Here is a 17,557-nt window from a genome sequence, read left to right as displayed (position 1 = left end):
ACTCATTGGAATTTAGAAGAATAAGGGGGGATCTTGTAGAAACATAAAATTATAACGGGAAGTGACAAGACAGAAGTAGGGAAGTTATTTTCACTGGTGGGTGAACCTAGAACCACAGGACATTGCCTCAAACCAAGGGGGATCAGAATTTGGAACTTCTTCACCCAAGGGAATCTGTGGGATCCCCTGCCCAGTGAAGAGGTTGAAGCTGCCTCATTGAATGGTTTTAAGATAAAGATAGATAGATTTTTGAACAGTAAGGGGATGAAGGTGAGTGGGTGGGTAAGTGGAACTGAGTCCATGATAAAGATTAGCCATGATCTTACTGAATGGTGGAACAGGCTCACAGGGCTAGATGGCCTACTCCTGCTCCTTGTGTTCAGAGGGCATTGAAGAGAGGGCATTACTTCTGCCCCATCCAGTGGTGAATGGTGGTGGACAAGTGAACAACTCATTGAACGAGAAAGCTCCACAAACATCCCCATCCTCAATGCTAGAACAGCCCAGCACACCAGTACAAAAGGTAAGGCTGAAGCTTTCACAGCAATCTTCAGTCAGAAGTGCTGGGAGAATAATTCACCTCAGTCTCCTCCAGCAGTCCAGTGCTACCACCACTGTGCCACCTCCTCTGTCAATCAGGGGAATCTGATCTGATTCCCCTTCATTCCCACCACATCAACTCCACCCTCCCAGCCTGCCTCCATCCCTTGCAGTTTGCCCACCGATGAAACAGATCCACAGTGGTCACTAGTTCATGAACACTACACTCAACCCTGGAAGAGCTGAACAACAAGGTCACTGGCGCCAGACTCCTGCTCATTGACCACAGCTCTACCTTCAACACCGTTACCCTCTCCAGACTAATCTCAACTTTGGTTTCGGCTCCAGCCTCTGTAACTGGATCCTTAGCTTCCTGACCCGCAGACCGCAATCAGTGAGGATAGACAACTGCACCTCCTCCACAATAACACTCAACACTGGAGCCCCCCAGGGATTCATCCTCAGTCCCCTACTGCAGTTCCTGCACACCCAAACAAAAGCACCATCAACAAGTTTGTAAGATGGATATCTAACAACGATGAGTCAGAATACAGAAAGGAGATAGAGGGCTTGGTGTGGTGGTGCAATGAGAACAACCTCTCCCTCAACGTTGGCCTCAACTGATCATCGACTTCAGGAAGAAAGGAGGAGAACAGGCCCCCATCTACATTGAGAGCATTAAGTTCCTGGGAGTGATAATAACCAACAGCCTGTTCTGGACTTCCCAGGCAGATGCCACAGTCATGACGACACAACAACAACACTTCTTCCTCAGGCGGCTAAGGAAATTCAGCATGTCCATGAGGACCTTCGCCAACCTTTATAAAAGGCATCCTATCTGAGTACAGTACAGCTTGTTGCAGCAACTGCTCTGCCCAGTATCGTAAGAAACTACAAGAAAACTGTGTGCATAGCCCACACCATCACGGAAGTTGACTCCATTTCATGTGGCAATGGAAAAGCTGCCAAATTCATTGAAGACCCCTTCCACCTCAGTAAAGCTCTCTTCTGCCTTCATAGAACACAGAACATAGAAAAATACAGCGCAGTACAGGCCCTTCGGCCCTCGATGTTGCACCGACCGAAGCCTACCTAACCTACACTAGCCCAATAACCTCCATATGCCTATCCAATGCCCGCTTGAATGACCATAAAGAGGGAGAGTCCACCACTGCTACTGGCAGGGCATTCCATGAACTCACAACCCGCTGAGTAAAGAATCTACCCCTAACATCTGTCCTATACCAACCTCCCCTTAATTTAAAGCCGTGTCCCCTAGTAACAGCTGACTCCATACGCGGAAAAAGGTTCTCACTGTCAACCCTATCTAAACCCCTAATCATCTTGTACACCTCTATCAAATCTCCCCTAAACCTTCTTTTCGCCAATGAGAACAGCCCCAAGTGATTCAGGCTTTCCTCATTCCATAGCCTTCCTCCTAGGGTGGCATGGTGGCTCAGTGGTTAGCACTGCTGTCTCACAGCACCAGGGTCCAAGGTTCCATTCTACCCTCGGGCGACTGTCTGTGTGGAGTTTGCACATTCTCCCCGTGTCTGCGTGGGTTTCGTCCAGGTGCTCCGGTTTCCTCCCACAATCCAAAGATGTGTAGGTCAGGTGAATAGGTCATGCTAAATTGCCCATAGTGTTAGGGCATTTGTCAGAGGGAAATGGGTCTGGGTGGGTTACTCTTTGGAGGGTGGGTGTGGACTAGTTGGGCTGAAGGGCCTGTTTCCACACTGTAGGGAATCTAGTCTAATCTAATCAGGCAGAAGATACAGAAGCTTGAACACACGCACCAACAGGTTCAAGAACAGCTTGTTCCCTGCTGTTATCAGACAGCTGAACAGACCTCTCCAATTTCAAATCAAACGTGGGTCTTGCTGTGTGTGCCCCTCCTGTTATCGATCTTGCTGTGTGTGCCCCTCCTGTTGTCGGTCTTGCTGTGTGTGCCCTCCTGTGCAGCTGTAACCTTGCATGCCTTGCTCTGGTCTGTATGTTCTTGTTTACTGCAATGTGCTTGAACAGAACTTTTTACCGTACTTAGATACACGTGACAACAATAAATCAAATCCAATCACCTACACCCCAATGACTTTTCACTCTTTGTTCATCAAGCATAGATCTGTCTCTGCCTCAAAAAATCCACAGCCTTTCAAGAAACTACGAAACAGATAGAAAAAACATTCTCTTAATCTCTGCTGACTTTTCCTGAATTCCATGAGTGTTTCTAATTGTTCTGCGGTTATGTTTCCTCAGTAATTACTTTTAATGCATTCCCTCTGCATTAACTGGTCTGAATGTTTGTGTCCCAGAACTACCGAGTCCCTCTGAACTTCAACACGTTTCACAGCTTTTATTTCATGACTAAAGTAAGAATATATTCCATCAGAATATACCCCTCTGTTAGCTGGCTGTCCAACCTGCCTTTAGCTCTTTGGCTGTGTCCCCTCCCCCTGAAAAAGGAGAGAAAAATAACAGAGAAACGGCAGAAAAGCAGGGAGTGCAGTTGGAGGAATTAAGAGAGGGATTCCTTGACCGATTGAAACCACTCCCAGGAATCTCATGAAGCAAATAACAACTGAAAGGAGTGTGGGTGCTGTAAATCAGAAACGAAACCCTAAACTGCTGGGAAAAGCTCAGCAGGTCTGGCAGCATCACTGCAGAGAAATCAAGAGTTAACGTTTCGGGTCCCAGTGAGGTTCTGATCTGAGGAAGGGTCACTGGACCCGAAACGTTAACTCTTGAACCAAGTGACACCAGTTAATGCAACGGCCTTCCCCACAATGTGACCCCTACCCCAGTGAGGGGCTCGTCCTACCGCCTCACAAAGCAGGTCTGAACCACCCACGCTGTTAAAACTCTGTCTTTAAATGCAGAAAAAGACTCCCCAGCTCACAGCAGTGAGCCCATGAGACCTGTGAATTACTCTCTGCATTCAGGTTGTGTTTTTTTTCAAAATTCACTCTTGGGATGTGTGTGTCGCTGACTGACCAGCATTTATTGCCACCTCTAGTTGCCTCGAGAGAACACCCACTGCTGCTGGAAGGACTCCCAATGCGATCCTAGCGAACACATTGAACATATTTCATTGTACTGACCACAAAAGAGGGACGATTCACTCAACATGACCATGCCGCAAGTGTCCTGCTCCCACGGCTATTCATCCAACGCCAGCCATTCATTCCTTTGATTCCTTTCCGGTAACCGCTCTCTGGTTAACGGAGGTTCTCCTGATTTCCCTGTTGAATTTAATCCTGACTATCCAATGCTTATGACCCCTGCTTTTGGATCCTCCATAATTGGAATCTATTTAACAAGACACTCAGAATACCTCACAACTCCCGATTAACCCTATCACGGCCTGGCTTATGGAACTGAATACAAATAAGGAACTTTTGGGTAACATATTAACCTTGTTGTGCCTCAGTATAGATACTGAGTTAATATAATGGTGTAAAGTGGGCTAGCTTCAAGGAGACGACACTTGTATATCTTTCACAATTACGTTAAATAGAAAGAGTCAAGGAATAAGAGGTATCCTAGTGAAACGATTTTAGGAACCTTGACAGGGTAGGTGTGCAAAGGTCGTGACCCTTGTATGACCAGAAATCTCAGAATAAAGGGTCATACGCTTGAGACAGAGATAAGGAGGAAAGTCTTCTCTGACAGGGGACTGAGTCTGTGTGAATTCTTTACCACAGAGGACAGAGGACACTGGGTCGTTAAGTATATTCAAGGCTGAGATAGATGTTTAATCAGCAAGGGACCTTACAGGAATAAGGCAGGAAAGTGGTTTTGAGGATTATTAGATCAGCCATCAGTTCCCGAGCAGACTCAGTGCCTGAATGGCCTTCTCCTGCTTTTGAACATACAAGACAGAACAATACAGCACAGAACATGCACCCCTCGGCCCTTCTAATCTTATAGAACATACAAGATAGAACAATACAGCACAGAACATGCCCTCCTTGGCCCTCCTAATCTTATAGAACATACAAGATAGAACAATACAGCACAGAACATGCCCTTCGACCCTCCTAATCTTATAGAACATACAAGAGAGAACAATACAGCACAGAACATGCCCCCCTCGGCCCTCCTAATCTTATACAACATACAAGATAGAACAATACAGTACAGAACATGCCCCACTCGGCCCTCCTAATCTTATAGAACATACAAGATAGAACAACACAGCACAGAACATGCCCCCCTCAGCCCTGCTAATCTTATAGAACATACAAGATAGAACAATACAGCACAGAACATGCCCCCCTCGGCCCTGCTAATCTTATAGAACATACAAGATAGAACAACACAGCACAGAACATGCCCCCCTCAGCCCTCCTAATCTTATACAACATACAAGATAGAACAACACAGCACAGAACATGCCCCCATCGGCCGTCCTAATCTTATAGAACATACAAGATAGAACAACACATCACAGAACATGCCCCCCTCGGCCCTCCTAATCTTATAGAACATACAAGATAGAACAACACAGCACAGAACATGCCCCCCTCGGCCCTCCTAATCTTATAGAACATACAAGATAGAACAACACAGCACAGAACATGCCCCCCTCAGCCCTGCTAATCTTATAGAACATACAAGAGAGAACAACACAGCACAGAACATGCCCCCCTCGGCCCTCCTAATCTTATAGAACATACAAGATAGAACAACACAGCACAGAACATGCGCCGCTCGGCCCTCCTAATCTTATAGAACATACAAAATAGAACAACACAGCACAGAACATGCCCCGCTCGGCCCTCCTAATCTTATACAACATACAAGATAGAACAACACCGCACAGAACATGCCCCACTCGGCCCTCCTAATCTTATAGAACATACAAGATGGAATAACACAGCACAGAACATGCCCCCCTCGGCCCTCCTAATCTTATAGAACATACAAGATAGAATAACACAGCACAGAACATGCCCCCCTCGGCCCTCCTAATCTTATAGAACATACAAGATGGAATAACACAGCACAGGACATGCCCCCTCGGCCCTCCTAATCTTATAGAACATACAAGATAGAACAACACAGCACAGAACATGCACCCCTCAGCCCTCCTAATCTAATAGAACATACAAGATGGAATAACACAGCACAGAACATGCCCCCCTCGGCCCTCCTAATCTTATAGAACATACAAGATAGAACAACACAGCACAGAACATGCCCCCCTCGGCCCTGCTAATCTTATAGAACATACAAGATAGAACAACACAGCACAGAACATGCCCCCCTCGGCCCTCCTAATCTTATAGAACATACAAGATAGAACAACACAGCACAGAACATGCGCCCCTCGGCCCTCCTAATCTTATAGAACATACAAGATAGAACAACACAGCACAGAACATGCCCCGCTCGGCCTTCCTAATTTTATACAACATACAAGATAGAACAACACAGCACAGAACATGCCCCACTCGGCCCTCCTAATCTTATAGAACATACAAGATAGAATAACACAGCACAGAACATGCCCCCCTCGGCCCTCCTAATCTTATAGAACATACAAGATAGAATAACACAGCACAGAACATGCCCCCCTCGGCCCTCCTAATCTTATAGAACATACAAGATGGAATAACACAGCACAGAACATGCCCCCGTCGGCCCTCCTAATCTTATAGAACATCCAAGATAGCACAACACAGCACAGAACATGCACCCCTCAGCCCTCCTAATCTAATAGAACATACAAGATAGAACAATACAGCACAGAACATGCCCCCTTCGGCCCTCCTAATCTTATAGAGCATACAAGATAGAATACAGCAGAGAACATGCACCCCTCGGCCCTCCTAATCTTATACAACATACAAGATAGAACAATACAGCACAGAACATGCACCCCTCGGCCCTCCTAATCTTATACAACATACAAGATAGAACAATACAGCACAGAACATGCCCCCCTCGGCCCTCCTAATCTTATACAACATACAAGATAGAATACAGCACAGAACATGCACCCCTCGGCCCTCATAATCTTATAGAACATACAAGATAGAACAATACAGCACAGAACATGCCCTTCGAACCTCCTAATCTTATAGAACATACAAGAGAGAACAATACAGCACAGAACATGTCCCCCTCGGCCCTCCTAATCTTATAGAACATACAAGATAGAACAATACAGCACAGAACATGCCCCCCTCGGCCCTCCTAATCTTATACAACATACAAGATAGAACAATACAGTACAGAACATGCCCCCCTCGGCCCTCCTAATCTTATAGAACATACAAGATAGAATAATACAGCACAGAACATGCCCCCCTCGGCCCTCCTAATCTTATAGAACATACAAGATAGAACAATACAGCACAGAACATGCCCTCCTCGGCCCTCCTAATCTTATAGAACATACAAGATAGAATAATACAGCACAGAACATGCCCTTCGACCCTCCTAATCTTATAGAACATACAAGATAGAACAATACAGCACAGAACATGCCCCCCTCGGCCCTCCTAATCTTATAGAACATACAAGATAGAACAATACAGCACAGAACATGCCCCCCTCAGCCCTCCTAATCTTATAGAACATACAAGATAGAACAATACAGCACAGAACATGCCCCCCTCGGCTTTCCTAATCTTATAGAACATACAAGATAGAACAACACAGCACAGAACATGCCCCCCTCGGCCCTCATAATCTTATACAACATACAAGATAGAACAATACAGCACAGAACATGCCCCCCTCGGCCCTCCTAATCTTATAGAACATACAAGATAGAATAACGCAGCACAGAACATGCCCCCCTCGGCCCTCCTAATCTTATTGCCACCTCTAGTTGCCTCGAGAGGTGCTGGAAGGACTCCCAATGCGATCCTAGCGAACACATTGAACATATTTCATTGTACTGACCACAAAAGAGGGACGATTCACTCAACATGACCATGCCGCAAGTGTCCTGCTCCCACGGCTATTCATCCAACGCCAGCCATTCATTCCTTTGATTCCTTTCCGGTAACCGCTCTCTGGTTAACGGAGGTTCTCCTAATTTCCCTATTGAATTTAATCCTGACTATCCTATGCTTATGACCCCTGCTTTTGGATCCTCCATAATTGGAATCTATTTAACAAGACACTCAGAATACCTCACAACTCCCGATTAACCCTATCACGGCCTGGCTTATGGAACTGAATACAAATAAGGAACTTTTGGGTAACATATTAACCTTGTTGTGCCTCAGTATAGATACTGAGTTAATATAATGGTGTAAAGTGGGCTAGCTTCAAGGAGATGACACTTGTATATCTTTCACAATTACGTTAAACAGAAAGAGTCAAGGAATAAGAGGTATCCTAGTGAAACGATTTTAGGAGCCTTGACAGGGTAGGTGTGCAAAGGTCGTGACCCTTGTATGACCAGAAATCTCAGAATAAAGGGTCATACGCTTGAGACAGAGATGAGGAGGAAAGTCTTCTCTGACAGGGGACTGAGTCTGTGTGAATTCTTTACCACAGAGGACAGAGGACACTGGGTCGTTAAGTACATTCAAGGCTAAGATAGATGTTTAATCAGCAAGGGACCTTACAGGAATAAGGCAGGAAAGTGGTTTTGAGGATTAGTAGATCAGCCATCAGTTCCCGAGCAGACTCAGTGCCTGAATGGCCTTCTCCTGCTTTTGAACATACAAGATAGAACAATACAGCACAGAACATGCCCCCCTCGGCCCTCATAATCTTATAGAACATACAAGATAGAACAATACAGCACAGAACATGCCCCCCTCGGCCCTCATAATCTTATACAACATACAAGATAGAACAATACAGCACAGAACATGCCCCCCTCGGCCCTCCTAATCTTATAGAACATACAAGATAGAATAACACAGCACAGAACATGCCCCCCTCGGCCCTCCTAATCTTATAGAACATGCAAGAGAGAACAATACAGCACAGAACATGCCCCCTCGGCCCTCCTAATCTTATAGAACATACAAGATAGAACAATACAGCACAGAACATGCTCCCCTCGGCCCTCCTTATCTTATAGAACATACAAGATAGAACAATCTTATATCAGGATTCCTGATGAAGGCCTTTTGCCCGAAACGTAGATTTTCCTGCTCCTCGGGTGCTGCCTGAGCTGCTGTGCTTTTCCAGCACCACTCTAACTTTGACTCTGATGTCTAGTATCTGCAGTTCTCACTTTGACCTAGATGTTATATGCTGTCCATGTCTTCTGTAGTAACTTGAGCAAGGTTTAAAGCTGCAATGTTAATCATAAATAAACAACCGTCACTTTTCTAGCTGGCCCAGTGACCAATAGCCCCTCAGCCAACACTAACACAAACAGGTGAATTGATTCATTGAGTCTGTAATATCTTCCAGGATCTCACTGTGTCCCACAGGGCGGTGTATTTGACTACATGTCCAAACTGAAGTAAAGATAGGAAGATCCTTATTTTTCAAAGAGCCTTTGGAATTCTCTTCCTAAATAGACAATACAAGCAGATTCAAAAAATATTTCTGAAAGCAGAGTCGGACGGATCCTTGATAAGAAATGAGGTGAAAGGTCAGTAGAATGTGGAGTAGTGAAATTATTCACTGAAGGGTGGGTCCAGGCTTGAGAGGCTGAACAGCCTACTCCTGTATCTGGTTTGGATGTTTATGTATCAGAATTAAAACTCACCCAACCCCACGTTATAGTCCAACAGGTTTATTTGGAAGCACTAGCTTTCAGAGCACTGCACCTTCACAGGTAGCGAGTGGGGCAGGATCACAAGACTCAGAATTAATAATAAAAGATCAAAGCATCATACAACTGATGCGATGTAGTTAACAAGCCTAGATTGCTGATAAATCTTTAATCATTTGGAATGGGGTTGCAGGTTTTGGTTGAATAATATGCAACTTGATTAATCAAGGCCTTTTTTCCACTTGACGTGGTGTCATTCCAGGGAAATGTTACCAAACCCCGCATCCAAGACAAAGCACCACATCCACAAACATCCCCAACCTCCACTACTGATGCTCAGTAGCAGCATCTACAAGATGCCCTGCAGAAATTCACCAAAGATCCTCAGACAGCACCTTCGAAACCCACGACCACTTCCATCTAGAAGGACAAGGGCAGCAGATACATGGGAATACCACCCCCTGCAGGTTCCCCTCCAAGCCACTCACCATCCTGACTTGGAAATATATCACCGTTCCTTCACTGTCACTGGGTCAGCATCCTGGAATTCCCTCCCTCAGGGCATTGTGGGTCAACCCACAGCACATGGACTGCAGCGGTTCAAGGAGGCAGCTCACCCCCACCTTCTCAAGGGACAACTAGGGACGGGCAATAAATGCTGGGCCCAGCCAGTGATGTTCACATTCTATGAATGAAATTTTAAGACACCTTGCTGCAAGATTTTCATACAAGGGGATTGTGATTCAACCAAATTGGAGATCTCTGTTGTGCAGAATTCCCGACTGACTTGCAGAAATCTTAAGAGTCTGCACCCACCGATGCTCACAATCGAACATCTCCCAATTGCCACCCCATCTTACCGGTGGGTTCATCAGTGTCCCCCAACACTTCCGCCGTTGTCACCTCAGGTTGAGCTGGTGTCGGTGGGAACAGGGGTGCAGCTCCCGGAGGAGGTATGTATGAAGCCTGCAGAACTATGATGGCCTGGAAATGATGAGGAGAAAAGAAAGCCATAATTAGTTAAAGCTGGCCAAGATGGAAGATAAGTCCACCACAGTGCATGATAAATGAGTGCCCGTTTAGGATCAGGAAGTCTGAACGCCATTTCTACACCTTCTCTGCGGCTGTAACACTGTATGTTGCACTCGGTCCTGTGACCCTGATGCACTTTGGACAGTGCAATCTGCCTGTAGAGCACGCAACACAAGGCTTTTCACTGTGACAACAAGAAATCAAATTAGGCTCTGATCATTTCTGTTGGACCAGAGGAACATCACAGATTGTAATATTAATTTTCAGTTGAAGTGCCGCACTACGTGAGTGACAAAATGAATGGTCCAATTAAATTGCCTTTCCCATTAGTGGTAGTCATGACTTGGAGATGCCAGTGTTGGACTGGGGTGTACAAAGTTAAACATGATTTTTAACTCATTAGTGGTGCATACTTTAAGCTCAATGTATAGCACTCTCAGCACCGGGTTAGTCCATGTTTGGATTCAGAGACCTCAGCACAGCAGTACCAGGGACAGGCTGTACGATGGAAGATTTAGATGAAGCAGTACTGCTGCCTCACAGCGCCAGAGACCCGGGTTCAATTCCCGACTCAGGTGACTGACTGTGTGGAGTTTGCACATTCTCCCCGTGTCTGCGTAGGTTTCCTCCGGGTGCTCCGGTTTCCTCCCACAGCCCAAAGATGTGCAGGTCAGGTGAATTGGCCATGCTAAATTGCCCGTAGTGTTAGGTAAGGGGTAAATGTAGGGGTATGGGTGGGTTGCGCTTCGGCGGGTCGGTGTGGACTTGTTGGGCCGAAGGGCCTGTTTCCACACTGTAAGTAATCTAATCTAATCAGTAAACGCACACACTGTCTGTCCTGTTGCCTGGATGTGAATGATCATATGGGACTATTTTGAACCAGAGCAGGACTGCTCTCTTACTGCCTTGCCAACTTGTATACCTCATCGAACAAAAACAGATGATCTGGAAACGTTCCCATTGGTATTTTTGAGAGTTCGCGACACACGGACTGATTGCAACACTTCTAAAATAGTTCATTAATGTGAGAGGATTTGGAGTCTCCTGAAATAGTCAATCATGAAGTACAAGTATTTGTAAACTCTTGTTTCCTTTCTGTTAGACCCCAAACTGTCCCATTCCCTCAATTACACCAGAGGATCTCACCTACATCATTAATCATTGTCAATAGGTCAAAGGCGATAGAATGTCCTTTATTGTCACGTGTGCTCAGATACAGACATACAGGAATACAGTGAAACATTTTACACTAATACCTCGTATGGCACCATCTCAGGGACAAATACTGAGGTACAAATCTGAGATACGAAAAGAGGAATAAAATAATCAAAGCAGTTGCATTATTTGGGAGTGATTATCGGACCTAGTTAAAAGGATGGACATTACAGTTAGATATCCAAATTACACAGAGGTATTACATTGTCGCGTCGCAGCGCAGTGCAGGGGTATTCAGGCATGGTCTCACCACCCGCACCAGACCCCAGTCCAACAGCAGGCCCCACTCTGCAACAAGACTTCAGTCTCTCGGCTGCTCCGGGACTCACTTCGCACTCCGGCCTCTACTCCAGAAATCATTCCCCGCAACAGGACTCACTCCCTGTCCCTGTCTCTGCTCCGGGACACACTCCCTGTCCCTCTCTCTGCTCTGGGACTCACTCCCTGTCCCTCTCTCCACTCTGGGACCCACTCCCTGCTCCAGAACTCACTCCTGCCCTACAACGTCCACTCTGGGACTCACTCCCTCTCCCTGTCTCTGCTCCGGGACTCACTTCCTGTCCCTGTCTCCGCTCAGGGACTCACTCCCTCTCCCTGTCTCTGCTCCGGGACACACTCCCTGTCCCTCTCTCTGCTCTGGGACTCACTCCCTGCTCCGGAACTCACTCCTGCCCTACAACGTCCACTCTGGGACTCACTCCCTGTCCCTGTCTCTGCTCCGGGACTCACTTCCTGTCCCTGTCTCCGCTCAGGGACTCACTCCCTGTCCCTGTCTCCACTCCGGGACTCACTCCCTGCTCCGGAACTCACTCCCTGCCCCTGTCTCAGCTCTGGGACTCACTCTCTGCTCCGGGACTCACTCCCTATCCCTGTCTCTGCTCAGGGACTCACTCCCTGTCCCTGTCTCTGCTCAGGGACTCGCTCCCTGTCCCTGTCTCCGCTCCGGGACTCACTCCCTGCTCCGGAACTCACTCCCTGCCCCTGTCTCAGCTCTGGGACTCACTCTCTGCTCAGGGACTCACTCCCTGTCCCTGTCTCTGCTCAGGGACTCATTCCCTGTCCCTGTTTCCGCTCTGGGACTCACTCCCTGCTCCGGAACTCACTCTCTGCCTCTGTCTCAGCTCTGCGGTTTTCCCCCCAGGTTCTCCATCTCCGCTATTTCTTCTGGGTAAGTCCACATCTTTAGTTGAAGAAAAATGCCATATGGGAGGGAAAATGCCTCATGGGCGGCACGGTGGCACAGTGGTTAGCACTGCTACCTCACAGTGCCTGAGACCCGGGTTCAATTCCCGACTCAGGCGACTGACTGTGTGGAGTTTGCACGTTCTCCCCGTGTCTGCGTGGGTTTCCTCCGGGTGCTCCGGTTTCCTCCCACAGTCCAAAGATGTGCGGGTCAGGTGAATTGGCCATGCTAAATTGCCCGTAGTGTTAGGTAGGGGGTAAATGTAGGGGTATGGGTTGGTTGCGCTTCGGCGGGTCGGTGTGGACTTGTTGGGCCGAAGGGCCTGTTTCCACACTGTAAGTAATCTAATCTAATCTAAAAAAAAGTAAGAGAAAACAGAAAACAATTGTGTGGAGTAAAGGGTCTCTTGCTGGATCATCTGTCTCAGCCTTACTCTCTCTGTGGAAGATGGTTAGATCCACTTGTAATATATCTGTCCTGGACCAATGGTGTAAAACTGAATATGTGTTGCTGGAAAAGTGCAGATGGTCAGGCAGCATCCAAGGAGCAGGAGAATCGACGTTTCGGGCATGAGCCTTTCTTCAGGAATTTCCAGCAACACATTTTCAGCTCTGATCTCCAGCATCTGCAGTCCTCACTTTCATCCTCAATGGTGTAAAACCACAGCTAGTGCACAGGATAGGCGCCAACAGGGAGCTGATGGGAAGAATGGCCTGTTACTTTAGTATAATGCAAATTTGGGCTCAGTGGTTAGCATTGCTGCCTCCCTGTGCTAGGGACCTGGGTTCAATTCCAGCCTCGGGTGACTGTCTGCGCACAGTGTGCATGTTCTCTCTGTGTTGGATTGGTTTTCTCCCACAGTCCAAAGATGTGCAGGTTGGCCATGGGAAAGTGCCCACGATGATGGCAATTTCTTTCCCGTGAGAACATTCGTGCAGCAAATGAAAATCGAAAGAACTGTGGATGCTGTAAACCAGAAATTGCCGGAAAACCTCAGCAGGTCTAGCAACATCCACGGAGAGAAATCAGAGGTAACATTTTGGGTCAAGTGACCTTTCTTAGGACCCTGAAGTCAATGGGTTTTTCTGACAATCAGTTCATGGCCATCATTAGAGTTTTGATTCAAGACTTTTATTGAATTCAAATTCTACCCTCTGCTTTGTCCAGGATATGACCTGATAACACCACTATGTTATTGCCTGCTCAGAAACTGTTACCCTCCATTCCTACTGAGTCTCAGAATTGGCCTCAGTCTCTGTCCTCACCGCTCACTCACTGGGCAGATTTCTTTGGGTCTATATTGCATGTCAGTAACAAGAAAAACATTGACTAGACTTGCATTGATAGAGGCCTTTCACTCTGGCTAGGAATGATGGGAAAGCAGTGCCTCCATTGCTGTCTCTGTGTTTCTCTCCAACATCATCAACTCAGCTGTTGGCCAGCAGAAACCAGCCACTGCTTAGCAGGGGTGTGTAATCTCACATTTTCCAAATGCTCCCACTGCCAATGGGTGGTCTGCTTTCTGACATTCCATCGCATGGCAACCCCCAGCTGTTTACAATGTTTCCCCACTGGGGAATCAGGGTACCAGAAATACAGAAACCATCTGTGGATGGCTCACTGAAAGGAAGGAGCTCACATAACAATCCCATCAGATTGAGGGTGACAAAGACCAACAACCACCCCCCACCCCCCTCCCCCACCCCACACCCACCCCACAAGGTGTTTGTAGTGAAAGTAAAGCTCCCTCTACACTGTCCCAATCAAACCCTCCCAGGACAGGGGCAGCACAGGGTTAGATACAGAGTAAAGCTCCCTCTACACTGTCCCCATCAAACACTCCCAGGACAGGGGACAGCATGGGGTTAGATACAGAGTAAAGCTCCCTCTACACTGTCCCCATCAAACACTCCCAGGACAGGGGACAGCATGGGGTTAGATACAGAGTAAAGCTCCCTCTACACTGTCCCCATCAAACCCTCCCAGCACAGAGTCAGCACAGGGTTAGATACAGAGTAAAGCTCCCTCTACACTGTCCCCATCAAACCCTCCCAGGACAGAGATAGCACCAGGTTAGATTCAGAGTAGAGCTTTCTCTACATTGTCCCTGTCAAACAGCCTCAGGACAGGGACAGCACAGGATTAGATAAAAAGTAAAACTCCCTCTACTCTGCCCCCATCAAACACTTCCAGGACAGGAACAGTATGCACTTAGATAGAGCGTGTGTGTTGTAGCAGCAGTGTGTACCAACTACAAGATGCCCTGCAGAAATTCATCAAAGATCCTCAGGCAGCACCTTCCAAACCCATAACCACTTCCATCCAGAAGGACAAGGGCAGCAGATACATGGGAACACTACCCTCTGCAAATTCCCCTTCAAGCTATTCACCACCCTGACTTGGAAATATATTGCCGTTCCTTCACTGGCACTCGGTCAAAATCCTGGAATTCCCTTCTTCAGGGCATTGTGGGTCAACCCACAGCACATGGACTGCAGCGGTTCAAGAAGGCAGCTCACCCCCACCTTCTCAAGGGACAACTAGGGACGGGCAATAAATGCTGGGCCCAGCAAGTGACACCCACATCCCACAAGTGAATGCATTTTAAAAACTCTGTTTCTAAACCCCTGCTGTCACTTTTTTCAGGAGTGCTTGATGGGGTCAATATCAAGGAAGTTTCACTCTGTATCTAACGCTGTGCTGTACCTGTATTGGGAGTGTTTGATAGGGACAGTGAAGAGGGAGTACAGTCACTGCCTTTGTCTTAGAATAACCACAGACTACACATTTTCTGTTTCAGCTTATCCCTGATTTAAATGCAGAGAGGGTTTCTAAACATAATGAAGTGATTGTCCCAGAAAGAGAGAGAGAGAGAGAGAGGTTTGAACCAGCTGACAGGGTAATCTGGAGTTTGGAACATTGTGGACTTCCGTAAACGCTGATCCCAGTCTTCGGGAGAATTCCTGGAGGAGGCTGGAGGCTGGAGCAGAGCCGAGCAGTGGTTGATTCGAGTTGCTGCTGGAGATGCTGCTGTGCTCAGCTGGATAGGTTCAGCCTGAGGAAGGCCCGGATGAACGCTAGGAGGCAAGAGGTAGCAGCGATGAGAGGCTGTGCTTCTTTCGTGAGGTTTGGGAAAGAAAGGGACACGTGGATATTGAGTGTCACAGTTAGGTTAGAATTTTGGTGAAAGAGAAATAAGGGAAAAGATACTCACAAAGGAAAAGATCTTAGTCCTGCCGCTCAAACCCATTCCAATGTGACCAAGACTAGTGTGGACCCTAACGCATCTATTTGCACAGGCACCAAATACTCTGCTTCTCTGGAAGTTCATTCCACACACGAACTACCCCCATGTAAAAAAAATTGCCCCCCCCCCAATTTGGTTTTGTAAATCTTTCTTCTCTCACCTTAAAAAAGTTGCCCTTTAGTTTTGAACTCCCCTCCCTGAGGGAAAAAGATCTTTGCTTTTCACCTCATCGCTGCCTTTCATGGTTTTATCAACCTTTATAAGGTCACCCTCTGTCACTCCAATGCGAGAAGGGCAATACAGAAGTACAAGTTAAAACTAAGAGGGATGCCACTTAGCTCCGAGATGAATATTTGTTGCACTCCCTCCTTGCTCAGATGAGGAGACCAAAATGGCACGAGGTGTGGTCTCACCAAGGCCGTTTAAAATTGCAGCAAAGCACCCCTGCTCCTGGACTCGAATCTTCTCACAATGAAGGTCAATGCATGAGTTCCCTTCTTTACTGGCCTGCTGTACCTGCACGGTTAATTTCAGCACCTGGTGTACAAGGAGACCCAGGTCGAATTGCACATTCCCCTCTCTCGATTTATAGGCATTCAGATAATAAGCTGCCTTCCTGGTTTTTTCATTCTCCCAAATTGGATACCCTCACATTTACCCATATTAAACTTCATCTGCCCAGGAACTTGTCCACTCTCTTGTCTATGAATGGGATGTCAGCATTGCTGCCTTCCTGAACTGCTTCAGCAGTGGTCATGCCTTTGAATGTCAAAGGTTGATGGTTAGATTGTCCCAGAGTGGGGTGTGGTCATTGCCAGTGGTGTGAACATTACCTATCGCTTGTCAGCCCAAGCCTGGATATTGTTCAGATCTTGCTGCATTTGAACACGGACTGCTTCAGCATCTGAGGAGTCACGAATAGTGCTGAACATTGTGCAACATCGGTGAACATCCCCACTTCTGACCTTATGATGGAGGGAAGGTCATTGATGAAGCAGCTGAAGATGGTTAGGCCTAGGACACTACCCTGAGGGACTTCTGCAGAGATATCCTGGAACTGAGATGACTGACCCTCCAATAATCACAGCCATCTTCCTCTGTGCCAGGTAGGACTCCAACTAGTGGAGAGATTGCCCCTGATACCCATTGATTCCAGTTTTGCCAGGGCTCCTTAATGCCACACTCTCCCCTCCCCTCTGGAATCCAGCTCTTTTGTCCATGTTTGACCCAAGGCTGTAATGAGGTCAGGATCAGAGTTACCCTGGTGGGACCCAAACTGGGCGTCACTGAGCAGGTTATTGCTGAGCAGGTGCTGCTTGATAGCACTGTTGATGACACCTTCCATCACTTTACTGATGATGGAGAGTAGACTGATGGGGCGGTAATTGGCCAGGTTGGATTTCCCCTGCTTTTTGTGTACAGGATATACCTGGACAATGTTCCCTGTGGAGAGTTAGGTGCTAATGTTGTAGCTATAGGTGAACAGTGGAGATCTTTATATGACCATATATGGGAATGTTTAACTTTATTGATAGAGACACAGAACACAAAAACATGGAAGATATGTGAAACCTTTACAAGACATTGATTTGGCCTCAGTTGGAGTATTGTATCTTGGTACTGGACTTTAGGATGAGTGTCAAGT

General features: G+C 47.0%; 1 protein-coding gene across 6 annotated transcripts in view; it reads right to left on the bottom strand.

Annotated features, from left to right (window-relative positions):
• The window catches only part of dysf (dysferlin, limb girdle muscular dystrophy 2B (autosomal recessive)), a 440,247-nt gene that overhangs the window by 280,009 nt on the left and 142,681 nt on the right, over nt 1–17,557 (bottom strand). For all 6 annotated transcript variants that reach the window (XM_060835988.1, XM_060835909.1, XM_060836235.1 and 3 more), the window contains exon 5: nt 10,096–10,219. In XM_060835988.1, coding sequence (XP_060691971.1) covers nt 10,096–10,219 — 124 coding nt within the window. The remainder of the gene's footprint in view (nt 1–10,095; nt 10,220–17,557) is intronic.

The sequence above is a fragment of the Hemiscyllium ocellatum genome, chromosome 1, assembly GCF_020745735.1.
Source record: "Hemiscyllium ocellatum isolate sHemOce1 chromosome 1, sHemOce1.pat.X.cur, whole genome shotgun sequence".
NCBI lineage: Eukaryota > Metazoa > Chordata > Chondrichthyes > Orectolobiformes > Hemiscylliidae > Hemiscyllium > Hemiscyllium ocellatum.
The sequence above is the reverse complement of the archived record's forward strand: the minus strand, read 5'-3'. Positions and strand labels throughout refer to the sequence as shown.